At 54.7% G+C, this 25,254-nt stretch overlaps 1 protein-coding gene and 1 long non-coding RNA gene across 4 annotated transcripts in view; one reads left to right on the forward strand and one right to left on the reverse strand.

Annotated features, from left to right (window-relative positions):
- Positions 1-1,769: 1,769 nt before the first annotated feature.
- Positions 1,770-3,411, reverse strand: LOC144376546 (uncharacterized). The gene is made up of 2 exons (XR_013437127.1): positions 3,243-3,411; positions 1,770-2,097 (listed from the first exon to the last, which is right to left on the reverse strand). It is a non-coding gene; the product is annotated as an uncharacterized LOC144376546 (long non-coding RNA).
- Positions 3,387-25,254, forward strand: part of Slx9 (SLX9 ribosome biogenesis factor) — a 37,247-nt gene continuing 15,379 nt past the window's right edge. Inside the window, exons 1-2 of one of the 3 annotated variants that reach the window (XM_078044788.1) lie at positions 3,387-3,651; positions 10,747-10,855. In XM_078044788.1, coding sequence (XP_077900914.1) covers positions 3,508-3,651; positions 10,747-10,855 — 253 coding nt within the window. In that variant the 5' untranslated portion in view covers positions 3,387-3,507. The remainder of the gene's footprint in view (positions 3,652-10,746; positions 10,856-25,254) is intronic. The other 2 variants (XM_078044787.1, XM_078044786.1) reach the window with 2 other exon arrangements.

Raw genomic sequence — 25,254 nt, forward strand, 5'->3', positions numbered from 1 at the left:
TTGGAGATTGAAGATTATTGCTGGGATTAGGGTGTTCCTGCTGCTTGTTCCCGTTGAGTTCTCGTGAGATTAAAATGGGATTTGGAGATAGCCTCATGGAGTAGGTGAATTATGGGAGACGGCAGAATGAGATTGCCCCTGGACCTGTGTGGAGGCGGTGAGAGCGGGAATAAAGAATTGCTGTTTGAACCTACGAAGCTGTGTGGTGGCTCATGATTCTGGTGCCAAGCCGAGACCTTGGCAGAGATTTGTCACAGACAGTGGCCCAGGGGTCAGAAGGGACTTGGAGCTTTCAGTACAGAGGTCCCTGGCACTGCCCGGAGCCATGGGGACACATAGGGGGCTCTCTATTTCATGGAAGGAGAACCGTGTAGAGAGAGCAGACTGATGCTGAAGCCAGAATCAGACAGGCAGTCAGTGTAGATAGGTAAATTGAGTCAGGTCTGATCAAGGAGGCCAATTTTGAGTGAGTCCAGCAAGTTGGAGACTGTCCCCTGAGGGATTGAAACCGTTAATTCCTTCAGAGCCCTCCCTCCACCCTTACCAAGGTAACCTGGCCTGCTCCAACCTGTTGCTAAGGTAACCTGTCCCAGGACTGCCCCTCCTTTGTGTCCTGGGCTGCTCCACCCTGCCCTTCCCCCTAAGCCCACTGGTGCCCCACCTTTTGGCCATCCCAGGAGCATTCCTGGGCCTAGTCAGGAAGGAGAGAGATAAGGGGAGAGGGCAGGAGTACAAAGGGAGCCTGGAATATATAAAAGGAACGCCTGTGAGGATGGCCCGAGCAACTCCACTTTAAAACTCCAGTTTGAAGCCTGCAGTCTCCCCAGGCCACCCACAGCCCTCCAGTGTGGCCTCAGACAAGTTATTCTCCTCACCCTGATAAGAGGGAAAGGCGAGAAGATCAGGGTGGAGACCACAGACCAGATGTTTCTGACCCCAGGTAAAGGATGTCACTGACAAATCCAGTGGTAGCTGATAAGGATTGAAAGGGGGGGTCAACCCCCCCAATTTAATATAAATGATAGAGCTGATGAACAGGGATTCAGCCAGCCGAAACAAGGATACACTCGGGCTGGAGAGCCTGCCGAGGACCCGACATCCCATCACTGCCACCATTCCCTGAGCCTCTGCGTGAACCTCACTGCTCTCACACTCTACAGCCTCATCTGGACCTTGGTGAGAGCCGCAACTCCTCCCTAAGACCCCCTCCTCAACTGGGCGTCCACTCCACACCAGAAAAGCCTGCCTTGGTTCCAGACCTGGTCACCGTGGTCTGAGTGAGTGGGCATCTGCTGGACATAAAGCCCAAGGTTTGAGACTTCTGAACTTAGCACACAGAGGGAATGTGTGTCATGAGCCTGTCGTGATTAAGTGTGTCTGCAGTGCTTACAATTAATCCAGAATTGTTTGCTGTGAATTGATTATGTCTATTGCCACGCCCCGAGTGAAGGATTGTTGTTTTCTTGATTAAGAACCTATATTGTGAAATTGTATGGAGTGAATAAAGCATCGAAAAGGGCAGAAGCGTGTAGACATTCTTTATTTCTCTCCCTCGACTGTGTAAGTCCCACCGTTTGCCATCATGACAATACCTCACTCTTAGGATACCAGGACACCAGCTGTCCCCTTTCCTCCCTCCAGGGAGAAGTCTATGCGACCCCTTTGTAAATAAACCCTGCTTCATGTGCTTGCCTTGGTGTCTTTCACTAATGTTCAGACTTCATGTGAGGAAGCAGAACTTATCACCAATATAACTGGTGGTATCAATGTGACGTAAGGAAAATGAAAAATTTATTGTCATCAGTACTTTTTGTTTGGAAATTTCTAGAAAGCAAATAGGAAGCCAATAATCTGAGTTGAGACCTGGAGGGTACTAAGGACTGGGGTGAGGGGCAGGAAGACTCCCACTGCAATACCCCTCAGCACTTTCCTGCTGGTGTTGAGGGCCGCACAGGTGCTACTTTGACCTGAGGATCACTCAGGGGAAGAGGCAGGTCCAACAGGGTTGTCCTGGTGTCCCCTTTTCTTTCTGGAGCCAGGAGGTGAAAGTTCCCATGTAAAAGATACGGAAAACGACAAACCTCCAAACAGCGAGGCCTGGGAAAAGGGAGCAAAGAAGAAAGTCAAACATTGATAGCTTTCATCTACCCCCGAATAGATCCTCCCCAGTGCTGGCTGCAGGTGGGGAGAAGGTGTCTCTTCAAACCTGAAAGATAGTCTCTGGCAAGCATGAATCCTTCCCAAAGTAAATCCTCTCCAGATGCTGACCACAGGCCCCAACCCCCAAACTCAAATTCCTGAGCGCTCACACTGACATTCGTGGATCTATAAAGCAGACCCCACGTTCCTGAGTGTCCAGACTGATACACTCGCCAACCTACATAAGCCTAGCCCCTCCTTCCTTCAGTGGCTCATTCCCAACAGGACAGCGGGTCCACCTGAACCACGACTTCAGTCCTGAATAAAGGGGTTTTGACTCATCTGTGGAGTTTGTGTCTGGCCGGTCCTAACGCTCCCTGTTCCCTGACGGACAGTCACCACTGCCACCTTGGCTGGGCTTAGACTCCGCCCCTGGCTTTGTGGCCTAAAACAAGGCCTGTTTAGTTGTTGTGTTCTAGATAGGTCAGCTTTGTGTGTCCAAGGGAGCTGTGCAGCTGAGGCGTGCTCTGTTTTTCTAATCACCCCTGCTGGGCGGACTGCCCTGGAAGGCAAAGTGCTGGCCTCCTTCCTGTAAGGTCAGGCAAGGCGGCCACCAAGAGGCGGCAGATTTTTAAAAGGCCGCTGAAGGAGGCTTTATCGAGACTCACTCCCGGCAGAACTCCACCAGACCAACAAAGTGGACAGGTCTGAGGAGGACCCTCGGGGGGGCTCCACGGGACTGGAATTTTATGGGGCTTATGGCAGGAGGGGAAGGGCTTGGGACAGGAAGAATGATTTTTAGAGTCCCTTGTCCCATGGAGTTGGCCGGGGGAACCGGCTGAGAGCCAGGCCTGGCCAGGAGGCCCTGCTGATGGACGGGCAGCTCCGTCAGTGCTCACCGCAGCGATCTGACAGTTCCCTTTTAAGCTGACCCCTAATGTCCACTTTCAGGGAACTGTTTAGCGACTAAATGCAGGAGTGTACACAGAGAGGTCAACGCCAAGTCCAAAGGACCTGCTCCACCATCGCGGCCTGGCCCGGGCCAGAGGCACCTGCTCTGTCCCAGTCCTTCCATAGAGAAAGGCCACTTCTCCTTCACGCACCGGAGGCCTTGGCTCGTTCCATCGCCCCGGGGCCTTTGCAACCGTAGCCATTCCTCCGAGTATGTGCCACAGCGCGCTCCAGCGCAGCCCGGAAGCGCCGCATTCCAGCCAGCAGGCGGCAGCACTGCGCACGCGCGCCGGAGAGGCGGCGCTTCCGGGCGGCAGGCGCGGAACCCGGTGGATGCGGAGCGCGTTTCTGACCGGCGGCTAGCGCCACTGGACGGCTTCCGGGAGGCTCTTCCGTGTGTGCGGCGGCGCGGGCAAGATGGGCAAAGTGAGGGGGCTGCGAGCCCGTGTGCACCAGGCCGCAGTGCGGCCCAAGGGGGAGGCTCTGCCCGGCCCCGCGCCCCCCGTCCCGCGCCCGGAGGTGACCCTGCCGCCCGCCTCGGCCGGTGTCGCGGGGGCCAAGGTGAGGCGGCCCAGGAGGGTCCGGGGCGGGCGCCGCGCGTGCGGGGCTCGGGGGAGCGCGGCCGCCGCCTCGGGCGGGCCCCGGCGTTGCCAGGCCCAAGCCGCATCTCCCCCTCCGGGGAGTGGGCTCTCCGTTGGGTTGAGGTTCCCGTGTGAACCTGGGAGCGCCTTTTCTGAGACCTTAGGTGCGGTCCCGGGGGCGGGGGTGTGGGCTCCGGGACAGGTCAGTGCCAGGAGGGGAGGAGCAGGTCAGTGCCAGGAGGGGAGGAGCAGGTCAGTGCAGGAGGGGAGGAGCAGGTCAGTGCAGGAGGGGAGGAGCAGGTCAGTGCAGGAGGGGAGGAGCAGGTCAGTGCAGGAGGGGAGGAGCAGGTCAGTGCCAGGAGGGGAGGAGCAGGTCAGTGCCAGGAGGGGAGGAGCAGGTCAGTGCCAGGAGGGGAGGAGCAGGTCAGTGCCAGGAGGGGAGGAGCAGGTCAGTGCCAGGAGGGGAGGAGCAGGTCAGTGCCAGGAGGGGAGGAGCAGGTCAGTGCCAGGAGGGGAGGAGCAGGTCAGTGCCAGGAGGGGAGGAGCAGGTCAGTGCCAGGAGGGGAGGAGCAGGTCAGTGCCAGGAGGGGAGGAGCAGGTCAGTGCCAGGAGGGGAGGAGCAGGTCAGTGCCAGGAGGGGAGGAGCAGGTCAGTGCCGGAGGGGAGGAGCAGGTCAGTGCCGGAGGGGAGGAGCAGGTCAGTGCAGGAGGGGAGGAGCAGGTCAGTGCAGGAGGGGAGGAGCAGGTCAGTGCCGGAGGGGAGGAGCAGGTCAGTGCCGGAGGGGAGGAGCAGGTCAGTGCCGGAGGGGAGGAGCAGGTCAGTGCAGGAGGGGAGGAGCAGGTCAGTGCCGGAGGGGAGGAGCAGGTCAGTGCAGGAGGGGAGGAGCAGGTCAGTGCCGGAGGGGAGGAGCAGGTCAGTGCCGGAGGGGAGGAGCAGGTCAGTGCCAGGAGGGGAGGAGCAGGTCAGTGCCAGGAGGGGAGGAGCAGGTCAGTGCCGGAGGGGAGGAGCAGGTCAGTGCCGGAGGGGAGGAGCAGGTCAGTGCAGGAGGGGAGGAGCAGGTCAGTGCCGGAGGGGAGGAGCAGGTCAGTGCCGGAGGGGAGGAGCAGGTCAGTGCCAGGAGGGGAGGAGCAGGTCAGTGCCAGGAGGGGAGGAGCAGGTCAGTGCCAGGAGGGGAGGAGCAGGTCAGTGCAGGAGGGGAGGAGCAGGTCAGTGCAGGAGGGGAGGAGCAGGTCAGTGCCAGGAGGGGAGGAGCAGGTCAGTGCAGGAGGGGAGGAGCAGGTCAGTGCCAGGAGGGGAGGAGCAGGTCAGTGCCAGGAGGGGAGGAGCAGGTCAGTGCCAGGAGGGGAGGAGCAGGTCAGTGCCAGGAGGGGAGGAGCAGGTCAGTGCAGGAGGGGAGGAGCAGGTCAGTGCAGGAGGGGAGGAGCAGGTCAGTGCCAGGAGGGGAGGAGCAGGTCAGTGCAGGAGGGGAGGAGCAGGTCAGTGCCAGGAGGGGAGGAGCAGGTCAGTGCCAGGAGGGGAGGAGCAGGTCAGTGCCAGGAGGGGAGGAGCAGGTCAGTGCCAGGAGGGGAGGAGCAGGTCAGTGCCAGGAGGGGAGGAGCAGGTCAGTGCCGGAGGGGAGGAGCAGGTCAGTGCAGGAGGGGAGGAGCAGGTCAGTGCAGGAGGGGAGGAGCAGGTCAGTGCAGGAGGGGAGGAGCAGGTCAGTGCCAGGAGGGGAGGAGCAGGTCAGTGCAGGAGGGGAGGAGCAGGTCAGTGCAGGAGGGGAGGAGCAGGTCAGTGCCAGGAGGGGAGGAGCAGGTCAGTGCCAGGAGGGGAGGAGCAGGTCAGTGCAGGAGGGGAGGAGCAGGTCAGTGCCAGGAGGGGAGGAGCAGGTCAGTGCAGGAGGGGAGGAGCAGGTCAGTGCAGGAGGGGAGGAGCAGGTCAGTGCCAGGAGGGGAGGAGCAGGTCAGTGCCAGGAGGGGAGGAGCAGGTCAGTGCCAGGAGGGGAGGAGCAGGTCAGTGCCAGGAGGGGAGGAGCAGGTCAGTGCCAGGAGGGGAGGAGCAGGTCAGTGCCGGAGGGGAGGAGCAGGTCAGTGCAGGAGGGGAGGAGCAGGTCAGTGCAGGAGGGGAGGAGCAGGTCAGTGCCAGGAGGGGAGGAGCAGGTCAGTGCAGGAGGGGAGGAGCAGGTCAGTGCAGGAGGGGAGGAGCAGGTCAGTGCAGGAGGGGAGGAGCAGGTCAGTGCCAGGAGGGGAGGAGCAGGTCAGTGCAGGAGGGGAGGAGCAGGTCAGTGCCAGGAGGGGAGGAGCAGGTCAGTGCAGGAGGGGAGGAGCAGGTCAGTGCAGGAGGGGAGGAGCAGGTCAGTGCAGGAGGGGAGGAGCAGGTCAGTGCAGGAGGGGAGGAGCAGGTCAGTGCAGGAGGGGAGGAGCAGGTCAGTGCAGGAGGGGAGGAGCAGGTCAGTGCCAGGAGGGGAGGAGCAGGTCAGTGCAGGAGGGGAGGAGCAGGTCAGTGCAGGAGGGGAGGAGCAGGTCAGTGCAGGAGGGGAGGAACAGGTCCGCGGAGCCGGGCCCCGGAGCTTCTGCAGCTTAGTGAGACCCTGCGTCAGAATGTAGAAGAAAGGGGTCTGCGGCCGAGGCGGGGTGGTGAGCATCCCTAGCTCCAGTCCTCCGGACCAAGATGTCAGACACATGTCGTGAGCGGCCCAGCGGCGGGACTGTGTAACCCCGAGCCGCACCGTCCTGCGGGATCCTCAGGGGAGATGCCGGGACGTTTGAGGCCCTCCGTCACCCGGCCGCCCGCCTGCGTCTTCCTCCAGCTGCGCCTGGTCTACATGTGAAGTATGCTGTGACGTCCTGTGTGGCTTCTTTCTTTTTTGGGGCGAGTGGTTTACTGGGGCTTGAACCCAGGGGAACTCCACTACGGAGCCACACCACCAGCCCTATTTTTCGTATTTTTATTTAGAGCCAGGGTCTCATTGAGTTGCTTAGCGCCTTGTTTTTCCTGAGGCTGTGTGCCTCCTTTCATTTACGTGCTCCTGAGGTTCATCCGTGAAGCATTCTTTTGGTAGTGTGGATTTCTTTATTCTTTTTAGGACTGATAATATTCCACGTACAGGCATCCCAGACATGCTGCACTCTGTCCATTAGTAAGTTTTTGCTGTTCTGGTTTCCAGTGTTTAGCTGCTGTGAATTACACTCCTGTGAACACTCATGTACAGATATTTCTGTGGACCTATGGAGAGGAATTGCAGGGTCATATAGTAATTTTAGCTCTTTCAAAAAACTACCAGATTGTTTACTTCAGTGGTTGCCCATTTCGTGTCCCCACTGGCTGTCCCCATGTCCTTAACCCTTGGTAGCTTCACTGTTAGAAACTTGCTGTATGTGAAGTAGTCTCTTGTCATCATTTGATTTGGATTTCTCCAAGGGCTAATGGTGATGAAGTTTTCATGAATTTGTTGGCTATTTGTGGAACTTTGGAGAAGCATCTGTTTGTAGTCTTTTACCTGATTTTAATTTGGATTGTTTGTCCTTTAGTTGTTGAGTTATAAGAATTCATTGTATGTTTTGGGTAATATAACCCTATTAGATAAGTTTGCACATTTTCTTTTCCAATTCTCTGTTTGTTTGTTTTTCCCTTTGTTGAGTCTATTCTTAGAAGCACAAAAGTTTCTAGTTTTCACAGAAGTTCAGAGGCTTTATTCTTTGTTGCTTCTGCTTTTGTCTCAGATATCTAAGAAACTTGCTTTAGCCAAGACACAGATTTACATCTATGACTTTTATAATTTATATTTCAACTGTTAAACATTTTAGGTCTTTGGTCTAATTTAATTTCATGTGTGGTGTGAGGTTGGGGCCATTGAATGTCTTTGCTAATTGTTTTCTTATTCTCCTTTTTGGATTATTCATGTGTAGAAATAGAGTTGAATTTTGCATATTGCTTTTGTATCTTGGAACCTTACTGAACTTGTTTATAATTTTTGTGGATTACTTAGGAATTTCTCTGTACAAGTTGTTCTCATCTATGAGAAGGTAGTTTTACTTTTTCCTTTCCAATACGGATGCCTTTTATTTCTTTTACTTAATTGCTCTGGCTGAAACTCCAGGACATGCTTGTTCCTGATCTGTGATGTTCTCTGTGGGTTTCCATGGATGTTCTTAGTGGTTGATCTAAGGCTTACAACATAGAAACATGCTTCCGGTTTATACTGATTTCAGTGGCATGGTCTTTCCTCTGGTGGCTCTGCTCCTTCCACCCTCGTTATGGTATCATTGTGGAAGGTGTGTCTGTGAGTGTCACAAGCCTAACTGTGAGTTACTGAATCACCCTTTGTATTTACATGCCTGCCTTCCAGTGCTCCTGGTGTTGTTGTGGGTTTGAATTACTGTTACCATTTGCTTTCACCTTCAGAAACTTCTTAGCACTTCTTTTTTTGGGAAGGTGGGGGTACTGGGGGTTGAACTCAGGGGCACCCAACCACTGAGCCACATCCCTCCTATTTTGTATTTTATTTAGAGACAGAGTCTCACTGAGTTGCTTAGAGCTTTAGTTGTTTGCAGAGGCTGGCTTTGAACTCACAATCCTCCTGCCTCAGCCTCCCCAGCCACTGGGATTACAGGTGTGCACACCGTGCCTGGCCTTCTTAGCACTTCTTACAAGGAACAGATTCTCTGAGCCATGGTTGATCTAGGGATGTCTTCATTTTGCTTGTGTTTCTGAAGGATAGTTTTTCTGGACAGGTTCTTGGTTGACATTTTAATCTTTTAGCACTGGAATGTGTGGTTCCAGGCTTCCTGGCCCCTGTTGTTTCTGATGAGGAGTTTGCTGTTAGAATTATGGGGTTTCTTTGTATAAGATGTGACTTTTTTCTTTTATTGTTTGCCATATTTTAATTTGCCTTTGTCTTTGCCTTTAAGCTTTTTGATTGTGATGTGTCTTGGTGTATCTCTTTGCATTGTTCTCTTTGGAGTTCATTTATCCTATTTGGTGTTTATTGAAGTTAATTCTTTCCAAAGTCCAGTTCAGCAGGCTTTCAGTCTGTCTGTCTGTCTGGCTTTCATTCTTGACAGTCCTGGGGATTGAACCCAGGGATGCTTTACCACTGAGCTACACTGTCAGCCCTTTTATTTTTTATCTTGTGACAGTTGTCTCGCTGAGTTGCCCAGGATAGGCTTGAACTTGCATTCTGCTGCTCAGCTTCAGAGTCTCTGGATTACAGGGGTGCACCCTGTAATCCAGAGGTGTGGGAGGGCACACTGGCACCTGCCCCTCCTTCCCACCAAGGTCCCAGCCCTAGATCCTGGTCGTTTCTGTGAGGTGAGGGTGGAGAGAGTTTGGCCAGAGGCCCTGTGAGGGGACAGTTTCCTGTGCTGAGATGGTTGCTGTGGGGAGTCTCTCTCACCCTACTGGCCTGTCCAGGCCACATCTCCCCTGTGGCTCTGGCTTTCCTCCTGTGCTAGCCAGGCCTGTGAGATTCTAGCAGCAGGTCAAATCCTGCTGGACACAAGATTAACCTCAGGGAGAAGGAAGTGACGCACATGAGTGAGTTGAGCAGGAAGCGGGAACATGACATGTGACTTCAGAGTGGGCCATGGAGCCTGGAAGTGTTTCTGAAAATGTTAGACACTGAGCCCAGTGAGAGGGAGGAGCGGTTACGACAGCACAGGGCACGGGGAGACTGAGGTGGGTGGGTCACTGGAGCCCAGGAGGCCAGCTGTGCCAACAGACCTGGTCTCAAAAGCAGCAGAAAGCAAAAAAAAAAAAAAAAAAAAAAAGGCATATTTGGAGGAAAAAGCAACAAATAGAGCTTGGATATATGAAGAATGCAGTCATTGAACTTTAATGTGGAGTAGCGAGGGAAGCAGGATTTTTAATTTCTACATTGATACTGTTTGCCTGTCCTGGAACAACCAGACAGTATAATATGTGTTAATATGTGTTAATCTCTGCAGCTGTGCAGTGATGAGATACAAAGTGGCACTCTAGGAAAGTGTCCCAGTATGGGTACAGACCTGGGCATATGGTGATCCAGAGGGCACCCACCAGGCCCTTCCCCTCCCAGGGGCCTCTCCCTCTTGGGCAGCCCTCTGACCTCTCCTCCTCCCTTGCCGACTTCCTTCGACCTCTCCTCCTCCCTTGCCAACTTCCTCCGACCCTTGGGAGAAGCGCAGGTAGCTGTGGTCCTGCCCTGCCCCTGCTTGGCGCTGGTTGGTTCTGTCTCTGTCTCTGCCAGGTGGGGAGGCAGCATTGACCTTAGGGCTTTTTGGGTGGGGCAATGTAAGACACAGGGACAGGAGAAAAGCATTCTGATTTGCTTAGAGCTTACACATGACATGGGAGCGCTGGCAAGGAAATAAAGATCCACAGGCAGAACCTAAGTGTTGTGTGCGTGCGCGCGCCTATGTGCTGGGATTGAGCTCAGGGCCTGCCAGATACTAAGCACACGTGCTCTGCCATCCAGCTGCACCGCCAGTGCTTCTCCCCAGTGCTGCTGCCCTTGGTTGGCCAGAGGCACTTGTGAGAAGTGACTAGATCATGTGAGAGGCTGAAGGAAGCCGAGAACTGTTTCCACAGGCTCTGTCTGTACAGAGCTCCAACCTCAGCTTCCCATCCCTGATGGTACAGTACCGGGCCCACATTTTCTGTTTGGGTTTCATCTCTTCTTCCACCTGCCATCATCTTCAGTGCCCTTAGCTTCTGCAAGAGGGGAATCCTCCCTGGGGGTCATGGTGCGTCCCTGTAGGGGTCATGGAGCTTGGGCCTTGAAGGAGCCAGGTGGCATGGGTCCCTCCCCCTTCAGCGTGCTGGAAGTGACTTGGAGGGCAGAATCTCCTGTGAAGTGGGAGTGTGGTAGAAAGCCCGTGAGGGGCTGGAGGGAGCTGGCTCCTTGGTGAGGCTTTGCCCCCTGAGGTTGCCCCTTGCAGTATAGTCGGGAGGTGTAGCAGGAGCAGAGACTGCCTGTGCATGGAGGCAAAGTGGTGGCCAGGCACAGCCTGCTCTGGGGACAGGTACACCCAGGTCCTCCCTGGCAGAGAAGAGTGGGGACATGTTTCCCTCTCAAACATGGAGCCAGCCTGATGTCTTCTTTCTTTTTGGGGACTAGGACTGGGCGTTCATCCACACTGACATCTTTGCCAAGACCCAGATAGACCCCAGTGCTTTGGTGCAGAGTCTGGAGCTGGACCAGAGGAGCCTCGCCTCCCTCAGGAAAGGTGTGTGGCTGCCCCGGGAAGTGCAGGAGGGAGGGAGGGATCTGGGTGCCCTGTAGGTTACCCATGGTACCTGTACTGTTAAAAGATTTGTCTGAAAATGCTAAAGTAGAACAGTGATGGGAAGCACACATGGCCATTACCGCCTGCAGCAGACAGGTATGGAATTATCTTGAAGCGGTGCCTGACTCCATAGAATTTCATTCCTAAGCTCTTTAGTGTCTATTCTTAAGGGCTCTTAAAAGAAGATAAACTTAGATAAACTCAATATTGCACACATACGACTACCGCTTCCTGACCGTCTCACACAAATTCCTTGTACAAGTCAGGTGCTGGCGTGGGCTGCACATTGCCTCCCGCCATCTCTACTGTTTCTCTTGGCTGTTTTCATTGTCACATACCCCCTATTTTGGATTTTGCTAATTGCATTCTCCTGGTGTCTTTTGTTTCTGACCAAGCAGCCTTTTTAGCCCAAGCTTCTGTTTTGAGCTGTGGCTTGCAGGGTGGAGGGTGGCCTTGCCTGATGGTGCACATTTGGGAGGTGAGGCACTAGGCCTGGGCCTACCCACCACCACGTGTTCTGGAGAGAAGCCTCTTAGATGCCTAAGTGGTGTTCTCTGCCCTGGGACAGCAGAGCCCTGAGACCGGCAATGGATGTGACTGGAACACAGCCCCTCTGGGCAGGGTTATTTGCCCTGGTCTTTTTTTAACCCTCCCATTGTGCACTTTAATCTTCAGAGTTTAGGTAGCTGTCATTTTTGTTTTCTACTCTGACAGTCATTTTTTAAAATATTTTGTTGGTTATTGGTGGACCTTTGTTTATTTTAATGTGGTGCTGAGAATTGAACCCAGTGTCTCACATGTGCTAGCCAAGTGCTCTACCACTGAGCCCCAGCCCCAGCCCCAGCCCTGACAGTCATTCTTTGTGGTCTCCCAGCACTCCATGGAATCTGTACATAATTTTCTTACCTCTTTGCCGGGTTTCTGTTCTCGCGACTAAAAAGCTCAGGGGTCACTCCAGTTAAACTGGGCTAACTGGGCTGCACGAAATAACCACACAAGAGACACAAATACCTTTTTCTTTGGGTCGCTGTGATGGCCTCTCTGACCTTAAGGGTCCGCAGAAAGAGAGAGAGCGAGAGCATGCGCTGACCCCTTTTATTGAGGAGAAGCTATTCAGATGAGGCAAGGGGTCAGTTTCAGTGGGCTGAGTCTATCTTCATGATGTCCACTGTTGGCAGGTTGACTGACATCTAGGTAGGCCACCCCCAAGGGCACAGTAAGAAGGGGACACACACAAGGCACTTCCATTTTAGGTTCTATCCTAAACAGGGCAAGGGGTTATATTACAAAGGAACAGGTGAGCGTAGCTCGACCCATGGGGCTATAGCAAGACACACCCATGCACGAGACACGGACCCTTGCACTCAAAAAGGGTGGGGAAAGCTCTGCCACATTCCTGCGACTGAGTGCCTCAGCACCCAGCCAGGGAGTGTGACTCAGTTACGTGTAAGGTTGGTCTCCTGCACCTCTTGCTGGGTGAGTACACACACAGCTCCTGGGATTTTCCTGTGAGTTTTTGAGGTCTGCATCTATTGCTTGTGGGCAGCTCTTGTAAGCTGTAACTGCACCTCAGGTGGGGTTGCATGTCAGTGGATCTCCAGGGGTCTCACCTGTCTTGTTGCTTTGGGTCTTTAGGATTGCTTGGGGACAGGTGTTTGAGTCTCCTGCTGTCCTTTCTGTCTTGGCTTCCTCCTGTTACAGAGTTTTAGGGCACATTTCCTGGAGTGGACAGCAGCTGTTGGCTTTGCTTCTGGGCTGCATCCTGTCCCCGTGGTTCCTTGACTATGTTGCTAACCCACTGCTGCGGGAGTTCTGGTGGGAGCTGCCCTGTGCCCCGGCCTGCAGTGTGAGCCAGGACTGCCTGAGACTGGAGCCTAGGAGCTACGGTTGCTTCCATGACCTGTGTGTTCACTCATTCTCTCAAGGTTTGTCTGTGTTTGGAGCCACTTTGGTCAGTTTCCTTAGATTTGAATGAGTGCTTTATGTATTGTAGAGGCTACCTCTTCATAGTTCTATGCAATTAACTTTTTGAGTGTTTAAATTTGCTACAGAGAGCTGGCCACCTTGGCGGCCTGGTGGATTCTCTCCAGCAGCAGTTCCGGCCAGGTTTCTTTCCAGTCCCTTCCCTGTGTGTTGCTGCACTATTTAAAGCAACCCCTTCCCAACTGTGAAACAGGCTTTGTTGTATGTCAGGTGGACGTGAAGTTCACTTTCATTCTGACCCCTCTGCGTATTCAGCCTCGGTTCTCTTATGCAGAGAGATGGTCTTCTCATTTCTGTGCCAGGTGCTCTGAGATCCACTGGGCTCTGGAATTCCTGCCCCTGAGGTGTGTCCCTCTCGAGCTATCCTACACATGGGGGTGCACCTGCCCAACATGGTGTCCCTGGTCCTTCCAGAAAGATCCATGGGGCGTAGGAGGGCTACTGGGCAGGAGAGAAATGCCTCTATTTACAGCATGTCCTCTGTGGCTCTGCAGCACCCTCCTGGGTGGACAGTAAGGCTTGTGGTTGAGTGTGAGGGAAATGTAGCCCTGAGCTCCCTGGATTCACTGGGCTCAGGCTGACCAAGCTCCACTGAGTTCTGGTCATCCATGACAAGTGCGGGGCTCTCCACCATCTGTGGTTTTCAGGTCCTTGGCTGCTAATGAATACACCACTGGTCTGAACTATCTCAGTGAGTTCAGGACACCTGACTTGAAGAGGCCTGAGTGCCCACCTGCTGAGAGGATGGCTCTGTGCAGGCACCAGTACCACCAGGCACCCTTAGCATGCATAGCACCAGTCCTGCCTCAGGGCTCCCAACCTTGTTTTTCATACTCTTCAGGGACCCTGAGGCTGGGGTTCTCATCAGAGCCCCTCCCACCTCCCAGTCTCCTGGACAGATCCTGAGCCCCATGGAGTCCTCTGGTTTTGTCTGAACTATGCACAACTGGGTCCTCCTGGTTCCCTGGTAGAGAGGTCCTTGCAGCCACCAAGGCTCATTATGTACCTAGGAAGTAGCAGCCCTGCACTGGCAGAGAGGGGCGTGGGGATTTGCATTCACTTGGGGTCACCTTGTCTTTCGTACTGAATTGAGGTGTTTCAGACAGTTCTAGGTCGCCATAGCTGAGACAGGTGGCATCGGCTTCCTGAGCCTGGAAGACAGCAACCACAAATGTCACTTTCCAGGAGCAAACTCAGAGAGGTCCTTACTTTTCTAAGGACATCAGGGTGCAAAAGAGGCCCCCCTTTTATAAAAACGTTTTTTTTTTCCTTAGTTGTTGATGAAGCTTTATTTTATTTATATGCAGTGCTGAGAATCCAGTCCTCACACATGCTAGGCAAGTGCTCTACCACTGAGCCACAACCCCAGCCCCAGAAAGGAGCCCTTTCTACACCTATGACAGCCCTGGGGTGGGACTACAGGAACCCTTGAGCGTGTCAGAGCAGTGACTGTGTTTTGGCATGGGATAGAGCCTTGGGTATGGTTGAGGGGCTCAGGGCTCTGCTCCCCTCCAGCCAGTGGCTTTGGCTAGACACCTGATGATTCTTCCCTCTGTTGGGCTTCTCCTCTATTGGAGATGGTCATGGCATTTACCTCTTAAGTTCTGCTGATTATTGAGGCTAAGATGAGTTTATTGTTGTGAGGTGGTCCTTGGCATTGGCAAGCGGGCGGTGATCCTGTTCTGTGGATGTGACTCCCAGTGGGGTCAGGCCTAACTGTTGCTCACAAGTCCTGTGATCAAGGGCACTGTCCACCCTCGGTCCCGTGGTCCATAAGGTGGTGACAGACCTGCCTCATAGCTGCTGGGGTTACCTGTCCAGAAAGGCCTAGACACGGTCGGCAAATGCTGGTTCCCTGCTCCTCTGGGGAGGACCCAGGGAGGCAGATGACCAGGCCAGGTGATTCCGGAGGAATCTGTGAATCCTTATGCTCACCTGAACTGTGTACTCACTGTGGACAGGTCACAAAAGCCTGTGGGTCCTGGAGCTTTGCTGCCACTGTACCCTGCCTGGCAGTGACCTCCTTCAACCCTGTCTGGTCTTCCCTGTCCTCTGCCTAGCTCCTGAGGCTCAGCTGGTTCCCCTGTCTCCTCCATGGCAGAAGTGCTTTCGAGGGCTAGCTGACAGCCAGCCAGCCAAAGCCTTGGAGGTCATGCTGCACAACGTCCTTTGGAGAGTGCATGTATATAATGCCTTCAGTAAGGGCCAGGCACTGCCTCCTCACAGACTCTGCTGGTGTGGTCTGTGTCTTTGGCTCCCTTAGCCCATTCAGCTTGGGCAGCTGAGCTAAGGTCACTCGTGTGAATTTGGGGTGACACAAAGTAAAACAGACATGAATTACCTTTACACAAGCTTCAGGATGGCTTTCCCTGGCTCTTGGCCTCAAGATCCCCACAAGGGAGAGCAAGAAAAAGTCACTAGAGGTTGACGAGAGAGAGACAGGGGCACATTCAGAAGTGAGCTTTTATTTGGGGGGGACACTTTCCTTAGAAAAAGGGCAGAAGGGGTAGGATTACAAGGGAGCAGGTGAGTGTAATTCAACCCTAGTGGGTATGCCTATACCTGAAGCCATGCCTTGCTATCTGAGCTGGGACAAGGCCTCAGTCACTAGCGGAGCCCCCTGCATCAAGACTGGAAGGTGTTTGTTCAGAGGGGCTTCCCACACTGTAGCCCACCCTTGAGGGTTACAAGGGCTGGAGTCCTAGACTGGTATCCTGGTGTGGGGAGTGGGGCTCTGCATTCCTGGGGTCCTGATTCCTGCCTGGGTGTCCGGGAGGATTCAGGAGAAGTTGCCCCTGATTGCAGGGCCACCCAGCCCAGCCACACTGGTTCTTGGGGGATCCTGAGATGCCTTTCAGGGCCTTTATACAGTGCAGCTCATCTCCTGGGGATTGCCTCTGGCTGGCTACAACTGGGCCCCAGGGCTCTGGTGCATGCCCTCCCTCTTCCACCCTAGGCCGTGTAGGTGACTGTTGGACCTAACAGCATTCTGACGGAAGGTGGCAGGCCTAACACTTCCTCTGTCCTGCAGGCCAGCTTGGTGCTGGAGTGTGAGAGTGCTGGCCCCACAGGGTGAGTCCTACAGACCTTCAAGTAGGCAGTCCCCATGGGTGTAGAGGGGCCCTTTTTCTTGGCTGAGGTATCCAGAGGCCTTGGGGTCCCTGGGGCAATAGGCTGTGCCTCTCCTTACCACGTGTCTCCCTCTTTCCCAGCCCCGCTTCCATTTTTGGTGTTCATCACCTCACATCTTCAAACGGTCAGGGCCTGGTCCCAGCAGGTATGGGTATTCACGGCTGCCTACTCCCTTGGCTGAGCCGTGTGGGTGCAGGTTGTGCGCAGGACTGCATCCCTGGCTTGGCCACCATTTAGTGCCCTGCCGGGCTGCCTGCATTAGCACAGCACTTTCCCCACATGCCGTCCTTGCCTGGGTGCAGTCAGAGATGGCAGACATGGCAGAATCCTGTGCACCTCTGTCTGGCTCGGCTGGGGGAGGGAGGATGGCGACTGCCGTGGGCTCCTCACTGCCTGCCAGGCTGCGCCTGCTCCCCGGAAGGTGGCTGGCCTGACTCCTGTGGGAGCGTGGTTTCTGCTGGAACTTTGGGGGCCAGCCAGCCTGGGATCCCTTTCTGCCCCTCAGCTTCCCTCTGCGCCTGTGCAGTCAGCCTCTTACAGGCAGGGGCTCTGTGCTGCATGCGGGGATCTGCTGGGCTCTGCAGCCAGCAATGTGTGGGGAGGGTGTGGGTGTGAGCTGAGGCTGACCCAGAGCATCCCCCCTCAGTCAGCCTCCACCCCTAAAGACCCCCGCCCCCTACCAGAGTAGCCTTGGTCTTTGGGCCAGGGCCTGTGCTGGAAGAGGCTTCGCCTTGGACCATGTGTGAAGTGGCTTCTCTCTGAGAGGGGGTGGAGGGGCTGTGGCGGGTCTAGGGAGTCCCTGCCTCCTGTGCCCCTCCCTCAGTCAGCCTGTGCACCACACTCCAGCCTATCAGATGGCCGTGGTGCTCTTGTCTGCTGACTTTGGGCAGGAAGCTCATCTCCAAGCAGAAGGCAGGATGTGTGAGCATCCCCCTGCCCTGTGCATGTGATCTGCTCTGAGTCTCCTGTGAGGCTGTGGTCCCTCCTCTGTCCAGCAGAGGGCAGCAAAGCTGTTTTCTTTTAGAGCAGCCTAGCTGAAGGGCAGTCCTGGGTGGAGACATGCAGGGACCTCCGGTCTGGACAGTTAGCTCCTCACGCTGCCTGGAACCTGGGGAGGTTTGGAGGGTTATCTTAGGCATTGTTTTAGGAGACAGCTGTGATGGCAGGGCTGTGGCAGAAGCCTCCCTGTGAGAAGCTCCTTGTCCAGACACTGGCCTGGCAGGGTGCCCGACTAGCTCAGGAAATGTTTCTGTGTGGCCCTTGCTGTGGCATTCCTTAGGTCTGCTGTCACAGTTGCACAGGGCAGTGCCGGAGTGTTCATCTTGGCCCCAATGTGATTAGGAGCCAGTGTGGAGCCAGCTGGCTGGGCTCTGTCCTGCCCACCACTTCCTTCCCGGCAGTCTGAGCTTTCTTTGGCCATTTGTCATCCTCATGGTGCCGAGGGACCCTGTGACCTCTGCTGTAGGGGCCAGCCCAGGCCGGTGACAAGGCAAGGCTGTGCCTGTGAAGCTCATGACCCTCATACTCCCTGTCCCGCACATGGTGGTGACTGTCACCTGCTCCAGACAGCACAGTGGACTAGAGCCGCCTGCTGGGCTTAAAGGCCTTATGAACAGTTTTGAACATGCAGCAGTAGGAGGACATGCGAGGGGCTGGTTGGGCTCACCCCTCCTGAGCCACCTCAGTGCTCCCTGTGCTCCGCAGCTTGTGAAGGGATCGTGTGGGATGTCCACCTGGGCACAGAGGGGACTCCTCTCCTGCTGGTGGTGGTGAAAGCCTCCACTGTGAAGGCCAGGGTTTGCAGCGGCGGCCTCTCCAGCAGGGGAGGCAGGAGGGACTAGAGAATGCTGGCTGTCTGGCTCTGGGAGCCAGAGGGGTCTCAGAGGAGGCGGGACAGCTGGCATGCCCCTTCAGCCTGTCCCGCTCCAGATGTGGAGCCAGCCCTGGGGTCACTCTGCTCAGTGCTCCTCATGCTGTAGCTGTGGCAGAGATGTGGCCACTAGAGTCCTGATTCCTCTGAAAATCACTCGTGTAGGAGATGACTTTCAGTGGTGAGGAAACAGCACTTGCAGTATCAGGAAGTCGACGCCTGGTCTCCTCTGACGTGGCCTCTGGACTGGGCCCTGCCTCTGGCCTGCTCACCGGCCTGTTCAGAGCTGTGGCGCCCTGCCCTTTCAGGAGGCAGCCAGTGCCTAGCAGTCACTGGGACCCTGACTAAGCTTTGTCCCACGGGCTCTCTGGCCACAGGGAAGGAGAGGTGTCTGGTTAGAGCTACCTTCTATGGGCGAGATGTTGGTCATTTCTGGAACTTTCTGTCAGGGACAAGGGCCTGACCTGGCAATTCTGCATCCTCCTTTCTTTGTGGCTCTGTCTCCAGCTGATTCATAGTTGTGCTCCTGAGGGAATGGATGCTATCTTGAATGGTGGCCCTCTGGTTGGGGCGGCTGCAGCTGTTGGAAGTCCTCAGCACGTCCCTGCTGGGGTGGAGCTTGGCTGGCAGGGTGCATAGAGCCCGCCGCTGGGTGGCTGGGCTGATGGGGGGCCTATTGCTGATGAATGCAGATTACTGCCTCTGGGTCCAGTGGATGCTATCCTGAGCCTGCTGGGCTCTGCCCTTGACCTGTCAGCTTCCCTCCTGTGTCTTTACCATGGGTATTTTCCAAACCCCTCATGCAGGTGCCCATGCAGGACCAGTGAGGCTGGTTGTCCTGGGTGTGCTGCAGGTTGTCCTCTGAGCCCAACCCTCCCAGACAGCAGTACAGAGGGACGCTGTGTGCATGCCTGGCCGTGGGCTTCCCTCCATGTGGCTGGTTGCCAGGCAGCTGTGGGCCAGGCACCTCAAGCCGCGTGGCGTTAGAGCAGGTTGGTGTGGGTGTGCGGTTCCTCCCCTTGCTGGGTTCTGCAGACATGCTGGTTCCAGGCTGTGCTGCTGTGTGGTGCATGGCAGGCAGGTCTTCAGGGACGTCCTGAGGAACTCCTTGGGCTGGACTCCTGTTGTGGGAAGCACCGTGGATTTCACCTGTGTTCTCTGTGCACCTGACCAGCAAGTAGACCACAGCACAGGGCCTGGCACCGTCCCCATGGGCCTGGCTGCAGGGAGTCTGTGTTCTGAGCAGAAGAATGAATGAAGTAGTAGTTGGGCTGATGCTCCCCCAGAAAGATGGGTAGTTGAAGCTGATGCAGAGGTGGCCCCAGAACTGCTGTGACAAGGCTGACCTGCGCTGCTTGAGGTCAGTGCTGCTGGCCACAGTGAGGTGACGGGGGCACTTCCTGTTTCAGTGCCTTATTTCCTCTCCTTGCGCAGGTCAGTGTGGCTGGCGGGCTGCCCTTTGCCTCAGCGGCTGTGTGCACTTAGCTTAAGGGTACTAGTGTCTGGTTGGATTCACCTAATTCCAGTGATCTGTAGGTCTTTCTTGGGTTTTCTTCATACACAGCGATGTCATATATGTGAATGACGACAGTTTTATTTCTTTCCTTTTCTCTCTCTTTTTTCCTTCTTTTGTGGTATAGAGGGTAGAACCCTGGGGGCATTTTATCACTGAACTTTATCCCTAGTCCTTTTTATTTTGAGACAGGACTTGATAAATTGCCTAGGCTGGCCTCAAACTGCCATCCTGCTGCCTCAGCCTCTTTGGTGGCTGGGATTACAGACGTGTGCCACTATGTCTGGCTCAGCTCTTCCCATTTATATCCCAGGACAGGAGTGGGGCTGCCCATGTGGACTACTGTCCAAGGCCTTCTAGCTCTGGGAACTGCATGGGTCTCTGTTATGAGTCAGTCAGAGGGTTTGGAGTCCCCCCTTGACCTGCAGCATGGTTCAGGCACCCGAGAACTCATCCCGGGAGAGGTTTCTTACCAACAGAAAGGGTGCTTCGAGCCAGGAAACCTGGTGCTGATGGAGCCCTGTGGTTGACAGTCTTGCCAGTTTTCTTCCAGGGCATTATCTCTGATTTTGGTAGTTTGTCCTCTGTGTTTAAAAATGCCTTTGAGTTTTTCTTTATTTGGTTACAGAGGTACAGAGGAGACGAGGAAGCAGAAAGACAAGGTGCAGCTCAGAGGCACCCCTGTTCCTCTGGTGCTGGGCTTGTCCTGAAGCACTGCCTCCTGGTAATGTCCTGGGAAGTGGCTTTGAACTCTTGATCCTCCTGCCTGTCCCACAGCGTTCCTCTTGGAGGTGCAGAGGTTCTGTTGGTTGTGCAATGTGATTGTCAACGTGGGATTGTCTTTGTGTGCACATCTTTGTGAACAGAAGCTTACATATTTGGAGGTATAACCATGGTGGGGTTTTGCTCAGTTGAACGTTTAGGACATTGGATGTCGCCACGTGGCCTTTTGGAAATGCTGCCCTTAGGAGTCCTGGTCACAGTGCCCCTCTAGTACATGCCCGTTGGGTCCAGACCTGGGCCCTGCTAGGATGGAGAGAGGACAGTGGTTTCTATCTTACAAGATGCGCAGTTCTTTTTTTTTTGGTGTGGGGGGGGTACCAGGAATTGAACTCTACCACTGAGCCACTTCCCCTGCTCTTTTTGTATTTCATTTAGAGACAGGATCTCACTCAGTTGCTTACCTCCTCACTTTTGCTGAGGCTGGCTCTGAACTCGTGATCCTCCTGCCTCAGCCTCGTGAGCCGCTGGGATTATAATCGTGCACCACTGCTCCCGGCAAGATGTGCAGTTGGCAGTTGTGTTTTTGTTTTTTTTTTTTTTTTTTTTTTTAGTTGTTGATAGACCTTTATTTTATTTATATGTGGTGCTGAGACTCAAACCCAGTGCCTCACACATGCCAGGCAAGTGCGCTACCACTGGGCCACAGGTGCAGCCCAAGATGTGCAGTTCCTTATGACGTGTTCCACAGGCCAGTGTCCCTCAGTTCCTGCCTGATTTTTGTTTTTGTTTTGTTTTTAACATTTACTTTACAGTTGTAATTGGACACAATGCCTTTATTTTACTGTGGTGCTAAGGACCTACCACTGAGCCAAAACCCCAGCCCCAGCTGCTGCCCGTTTGTGCCTTTTTCCTGCCCCATGTAGGCTTTTAGTATGTAGTAAGAAAGGGTCCTGTTTTATTTTCTGCAGATGATATCCCCCCACTAGTAGTTCCTTTTGAATTTGTTTATGTAATTTTTATTTTTTTACCTTGTGAAGATTTTAAATTTTTTTATGGTAAGATTTGTTTTTGTTTTGTATGCATGTGTGTTGTAACTCTTCTGTTGTTGTTTTAACTTTTTTTTTTTTTGCGACATGTTCTCTATATTGCTCAGATCAGACTTGTACCTGTGATCCTCCTGCCTCAGCCTCTCCAGTAGTGGGAGTTACAGGGGTGGCCACCACACTGGCTTTTGTCGTGCTTTTAAGTTCTGTCTCATATCCATGTGCACCTTCCATCAGGCCTGTCCTGGTGTCCAGAGTGAGGCTGTGACCCCCACCCTTTCATTGTGCTAGAGCTGCCTTTGCTGGAGGTCGTGGTGAGATGTCCCCAGGCCTGTGTGAGATGGGGAGCAGAGGCTGACACTATTGCAGAGAAGTCTGGTGCACAGATTTTCCTGGTAGCTCTGTAGAGGGCATCACAGGAGCCTGGTGTGCTCCGTGCAGCTGAGCAATGTGCTTGGCGTGGTGTGGCTCCTTGGAGCAGCTGCTGTTCACAAGGGGGTTCGGGGGTGTTGCCTCCAGGAGGACTGCTAGCAGCATCTCACCTTCACTCTTCCTGTTGAGGGTCCTCAGAGCCACCTATCCTCTCTGGGCTGGGAGCTCTTGGCCATGCCACGGGGTCTGCCTGCCAAGTGGGCTCTGGTGACCAAGGCCATTGCAGGGAGCTGTGGTGTGACAGCAGAGTTGTTTACAGCCACTTGCAGAGGCAGGGCCATGGTGGGTGTTTCTAGGATCAAGGTCAGAGAGGCTGTTTCAAGAACCACCCTCCCCTAGTGCTGTCATCAGCTGGAGCCCTCTGGAGGCGGCTCTGGAAACCCCGGTGACTTTGGACAGTCATGGCCTTGGCCGCCCAGCTGCCTTCTTGAGCCATGCCCCCTCTTCAGGTGAGCCCCTGTCAACTGCCTTCTGGGCCCTCATGAGGCTTCAGAGAGGAGTTGGGGTGTGCGGTGTGGCCCAGGCCTGGTGTCCTGTAAGAGTTCAGTCTGTGCCCACTCTGACTCATCTCCGCTGTGCATCTGTGTGGTCACCAGGAGGCGCTGGTGCGCTGAATTTCCGCCCAGGCTAGACACTGGCACAGACTGCAGACAGTGCCTGCTCTAAGCAAGGCTCGTCCTCCTCAACCTTCTTGGCTAGTCAGCCGCAGTCATCATTAATAGCCCCAGAGTTTCTGTTGCGGGGTGATCCATCAATTCTCCCCAACATTTCCCCTACACTGAGACTGGTCCAGGGCTTGAGCAGCATTGGGCAGTCCTAGCTGATCCCTGCCAGGTGCTAGACATCTTGGGCTGTTGAGAGATGATCCTACAGGGAGCGGCATGGAGGTCATTTTAGAGCCATTGAGGGAATGACTGGCCCCTCACTGGGTAGGGTTCCGCAGGGTTTGATTTAATGGAGATGTTGTGATTTGGATGTTAAATGTCCCCCAAAGCTCATACATAAAGGCTTGGTCCCCAGCTGATGGTGCTGTTGGGAGCTGGTAGAGACTAGAGGAGGTGGACCTGATAGGAAGAAGCCAATCACTGGGGGCGTGCCCTTGAAGGGATGTTGGAGACCTCCTCCTCTTCCCCCCCCCTCTCTCTTTTAATATTTTTTTAGTTGAAGATGGACACAGTATCTTTGTGTTATTTATTTATTTCTGTGTGGTGCTCAGGATGGAACCCAGTGTCCACACATAGGAGGCAAGTGCTGCACCACTGAGCTCCAGCTGCAGCCCAGCTCCTCCTCTCATCTTTCCTGCAGCACACACATGCTGCCGTGATGTTCCACTTGCCGCAGGCCCAAAGTGAAGGCACGGATCGTGACCAGAGCCTCTGAATCTGTGAGCCAAAATAAGTCTTTCCTCCTTTAAGCCATTTATTTCAAATATTTTGTCTTGGCAGAATGGACAGCTGACACACACTGGGAACTTGGCTTCTCTGGCATGGTGTGGAATGGACTGAGCAGCCAGAAGGACCCAGTGGAGCTCTGGGCCTCTGTGCAGAGGTGGCCTGGCATAGCATGCAGGGTGCAGGCTATGAGGCTGGGCTCCCAGCACTCGGTTGACTGCTCATGCTGGCTTGATTCGCTACAGTTCTGGGGCGTTTTGCTCGTCCTTGAGAATAAGCTGTGTTGGGTCGGATGGTGCTTCAGGTTGGGCCAGGCCTGCTTGGACTCTTGGCACTGCTCCGAGTTCTATTCTCTAGTAAAGAAGCTCAGGCTGGGATGATGTGCCCCTCGAGGCTGTCACCTTGTCCCTCTTCAGAAGTGTTGCTGGTCATGGACATGGTCAGGACAGGGCCTGCACCCCAGCTTCTGCTTCTGCTGCAGTTGCTCCACAGAGTGGCCTGTGCTTGGCAGCAGCCACTAATCAGTTTGCTTGTTTTGTGTGCCTTGTTCAGAGCTCAGACATCAAATAGCCCAGCTGACGTCACACAAGGCCCCTTGTCTTCATGGTGGGGTGTACACACCTGCCCTATTGCTGAGCGGGCCTGGGCCTGGCTTTGTGCCCATAGGGTTGTCAAGAGTTGCAACCTTATAAATCTTGTGTGTGGGGGGTCAGTCTGCAAGGTGACTATGGGCCTGTCCAAAGGCCAAGGAGGTGGGGGCAGATGTCGGCCCACAAACCAGTCTGCAGCCTACAGAGTCTGCAGCCCCCAGGGCTGCTGCAGTGGCCCTGAGCAGCCTCTGCAGTGGCCCTGAGCAGCCTCTGCAGTCAGCATTCCATACCCCAGCTCTGTGGGAATGGCCTGTTTGGGTCCTGTTTCCTGGGTACCATGGAGATGCATGTTTGGGAGCTCCCAGGGGCCAGGCTAGAGGGACCCTCGCCAGGATTCCTGACCTGGCCTGCTCCAGCTTCCTTCATTTCAGCATGACATAGGCAGGTTACTGTCTGGGTCAGTTTCCACTGGTCTTAGATTCTTCTTTTTTCTTTTGAAGTAATTTCAGAATTACAGAAGAGTTGCAGGGATCACTAGAGAGAATCCATTCCTGCTGCGGTTGGGGTGCACCACCACTGGGCAGTCCGCTTGGGCTGCCGTCCTCCTCTGTCCAGCACTGTCCTTGCTGGGCCAGTCCCATTTTCCTCTCAGCCCTCCGTGCCCTCCGTGCCCTCCGTGCCCTCCGTGCCCTGAGCCCCACAACATCCCTGATACCCAACCTTCAGGATCTATTATCACCTTACTTGTGGTTTGATGCTGTGCCCAGCCACGTGGATACCTTACCCTCCCTCCCTCCTTGGCCACTGGCCTGTGCACAGGTCTGCCACCCCACTCCTGTACCTGCTGCAGTGCTGGGGTACTGTGCACTAGGAGGTTGTCCCACCAGCCAGAGGAGCAGCTGTGAGGAGCCCTGGACCCCACTGCCTACCCTTCACCTCACCATTCCTGTCCCTGCCCGCCTTCCACCTGGGCTGAGGTGTGCACAGTTCTAGCCTCTCCCTTCAGATAGGCGGTGAGAGGGCAGGGGTGAGCGAGAAGGAGAGCAAACTGGCTCCAGGTACATCTGGAAGCAAGGACACAGACTATCCAACTCTGGCTCGTAGCTCTGGAGAGGGCCTGAGTCCCCTAGGAGTCAGGGCATGGAGCTCGTGCCTGTTCTTGAAGTGATGTCTGACGTAGCTTGATGGAACTTGCTTCTGTATTGTTTGTCCTTAGACACCGTGAGTTCTTTATTGTGCTGGCCAGGAAAATCTGCATGCATCAGAAGTCAGGAGACAGAGTCTCGTACAGACGTGTTCTGGGGAGAGTGGGCCTGAGGCTGCAACCACGTCACCTTGGGACAATCAGTCAAGGCCAAGGACACAGGGAGCTCTATTTGCTCTGCTCTATAGCAGACTTGGGCAGAGAGCCTCACACAATGAGCTCATCGCCACGCACACTGTGCCCAGCCAGTGAGGCTCCTTTTCCTGCATGCAGGACTGAGCCAGGGATGCACTTTGTGGGGCTCCCTGTAGGGTGGTCTTCTTCTCCAGGGGTGGTGACCATTCTCTCTGGTTTATGGCATAAACTTACACATCATGGCAAAAGTTCATTCTACCCATTGTCTGAGGACACACGGCCTGTGAGGGGTTCAGTGACAAGTGAGGGGCCCCTTGTCCTAC

The sequence above is a fragment of the Ictidomys tridecemlineatus genome, chromosome 3, assembly GCF_052094955.1.
Source record: "Ictidomys tridecemlineatus isolate mIctTri1 chromosome 3, mIctTri1.hap1, whole genome shotgun sequence".
Lineage (NCBI taxonomy): Eukaryota > Metazoa > Chordata > Mammalia > Rodentia > Sciuridae > Ictidomys > Ictidomys tridecemlineatus.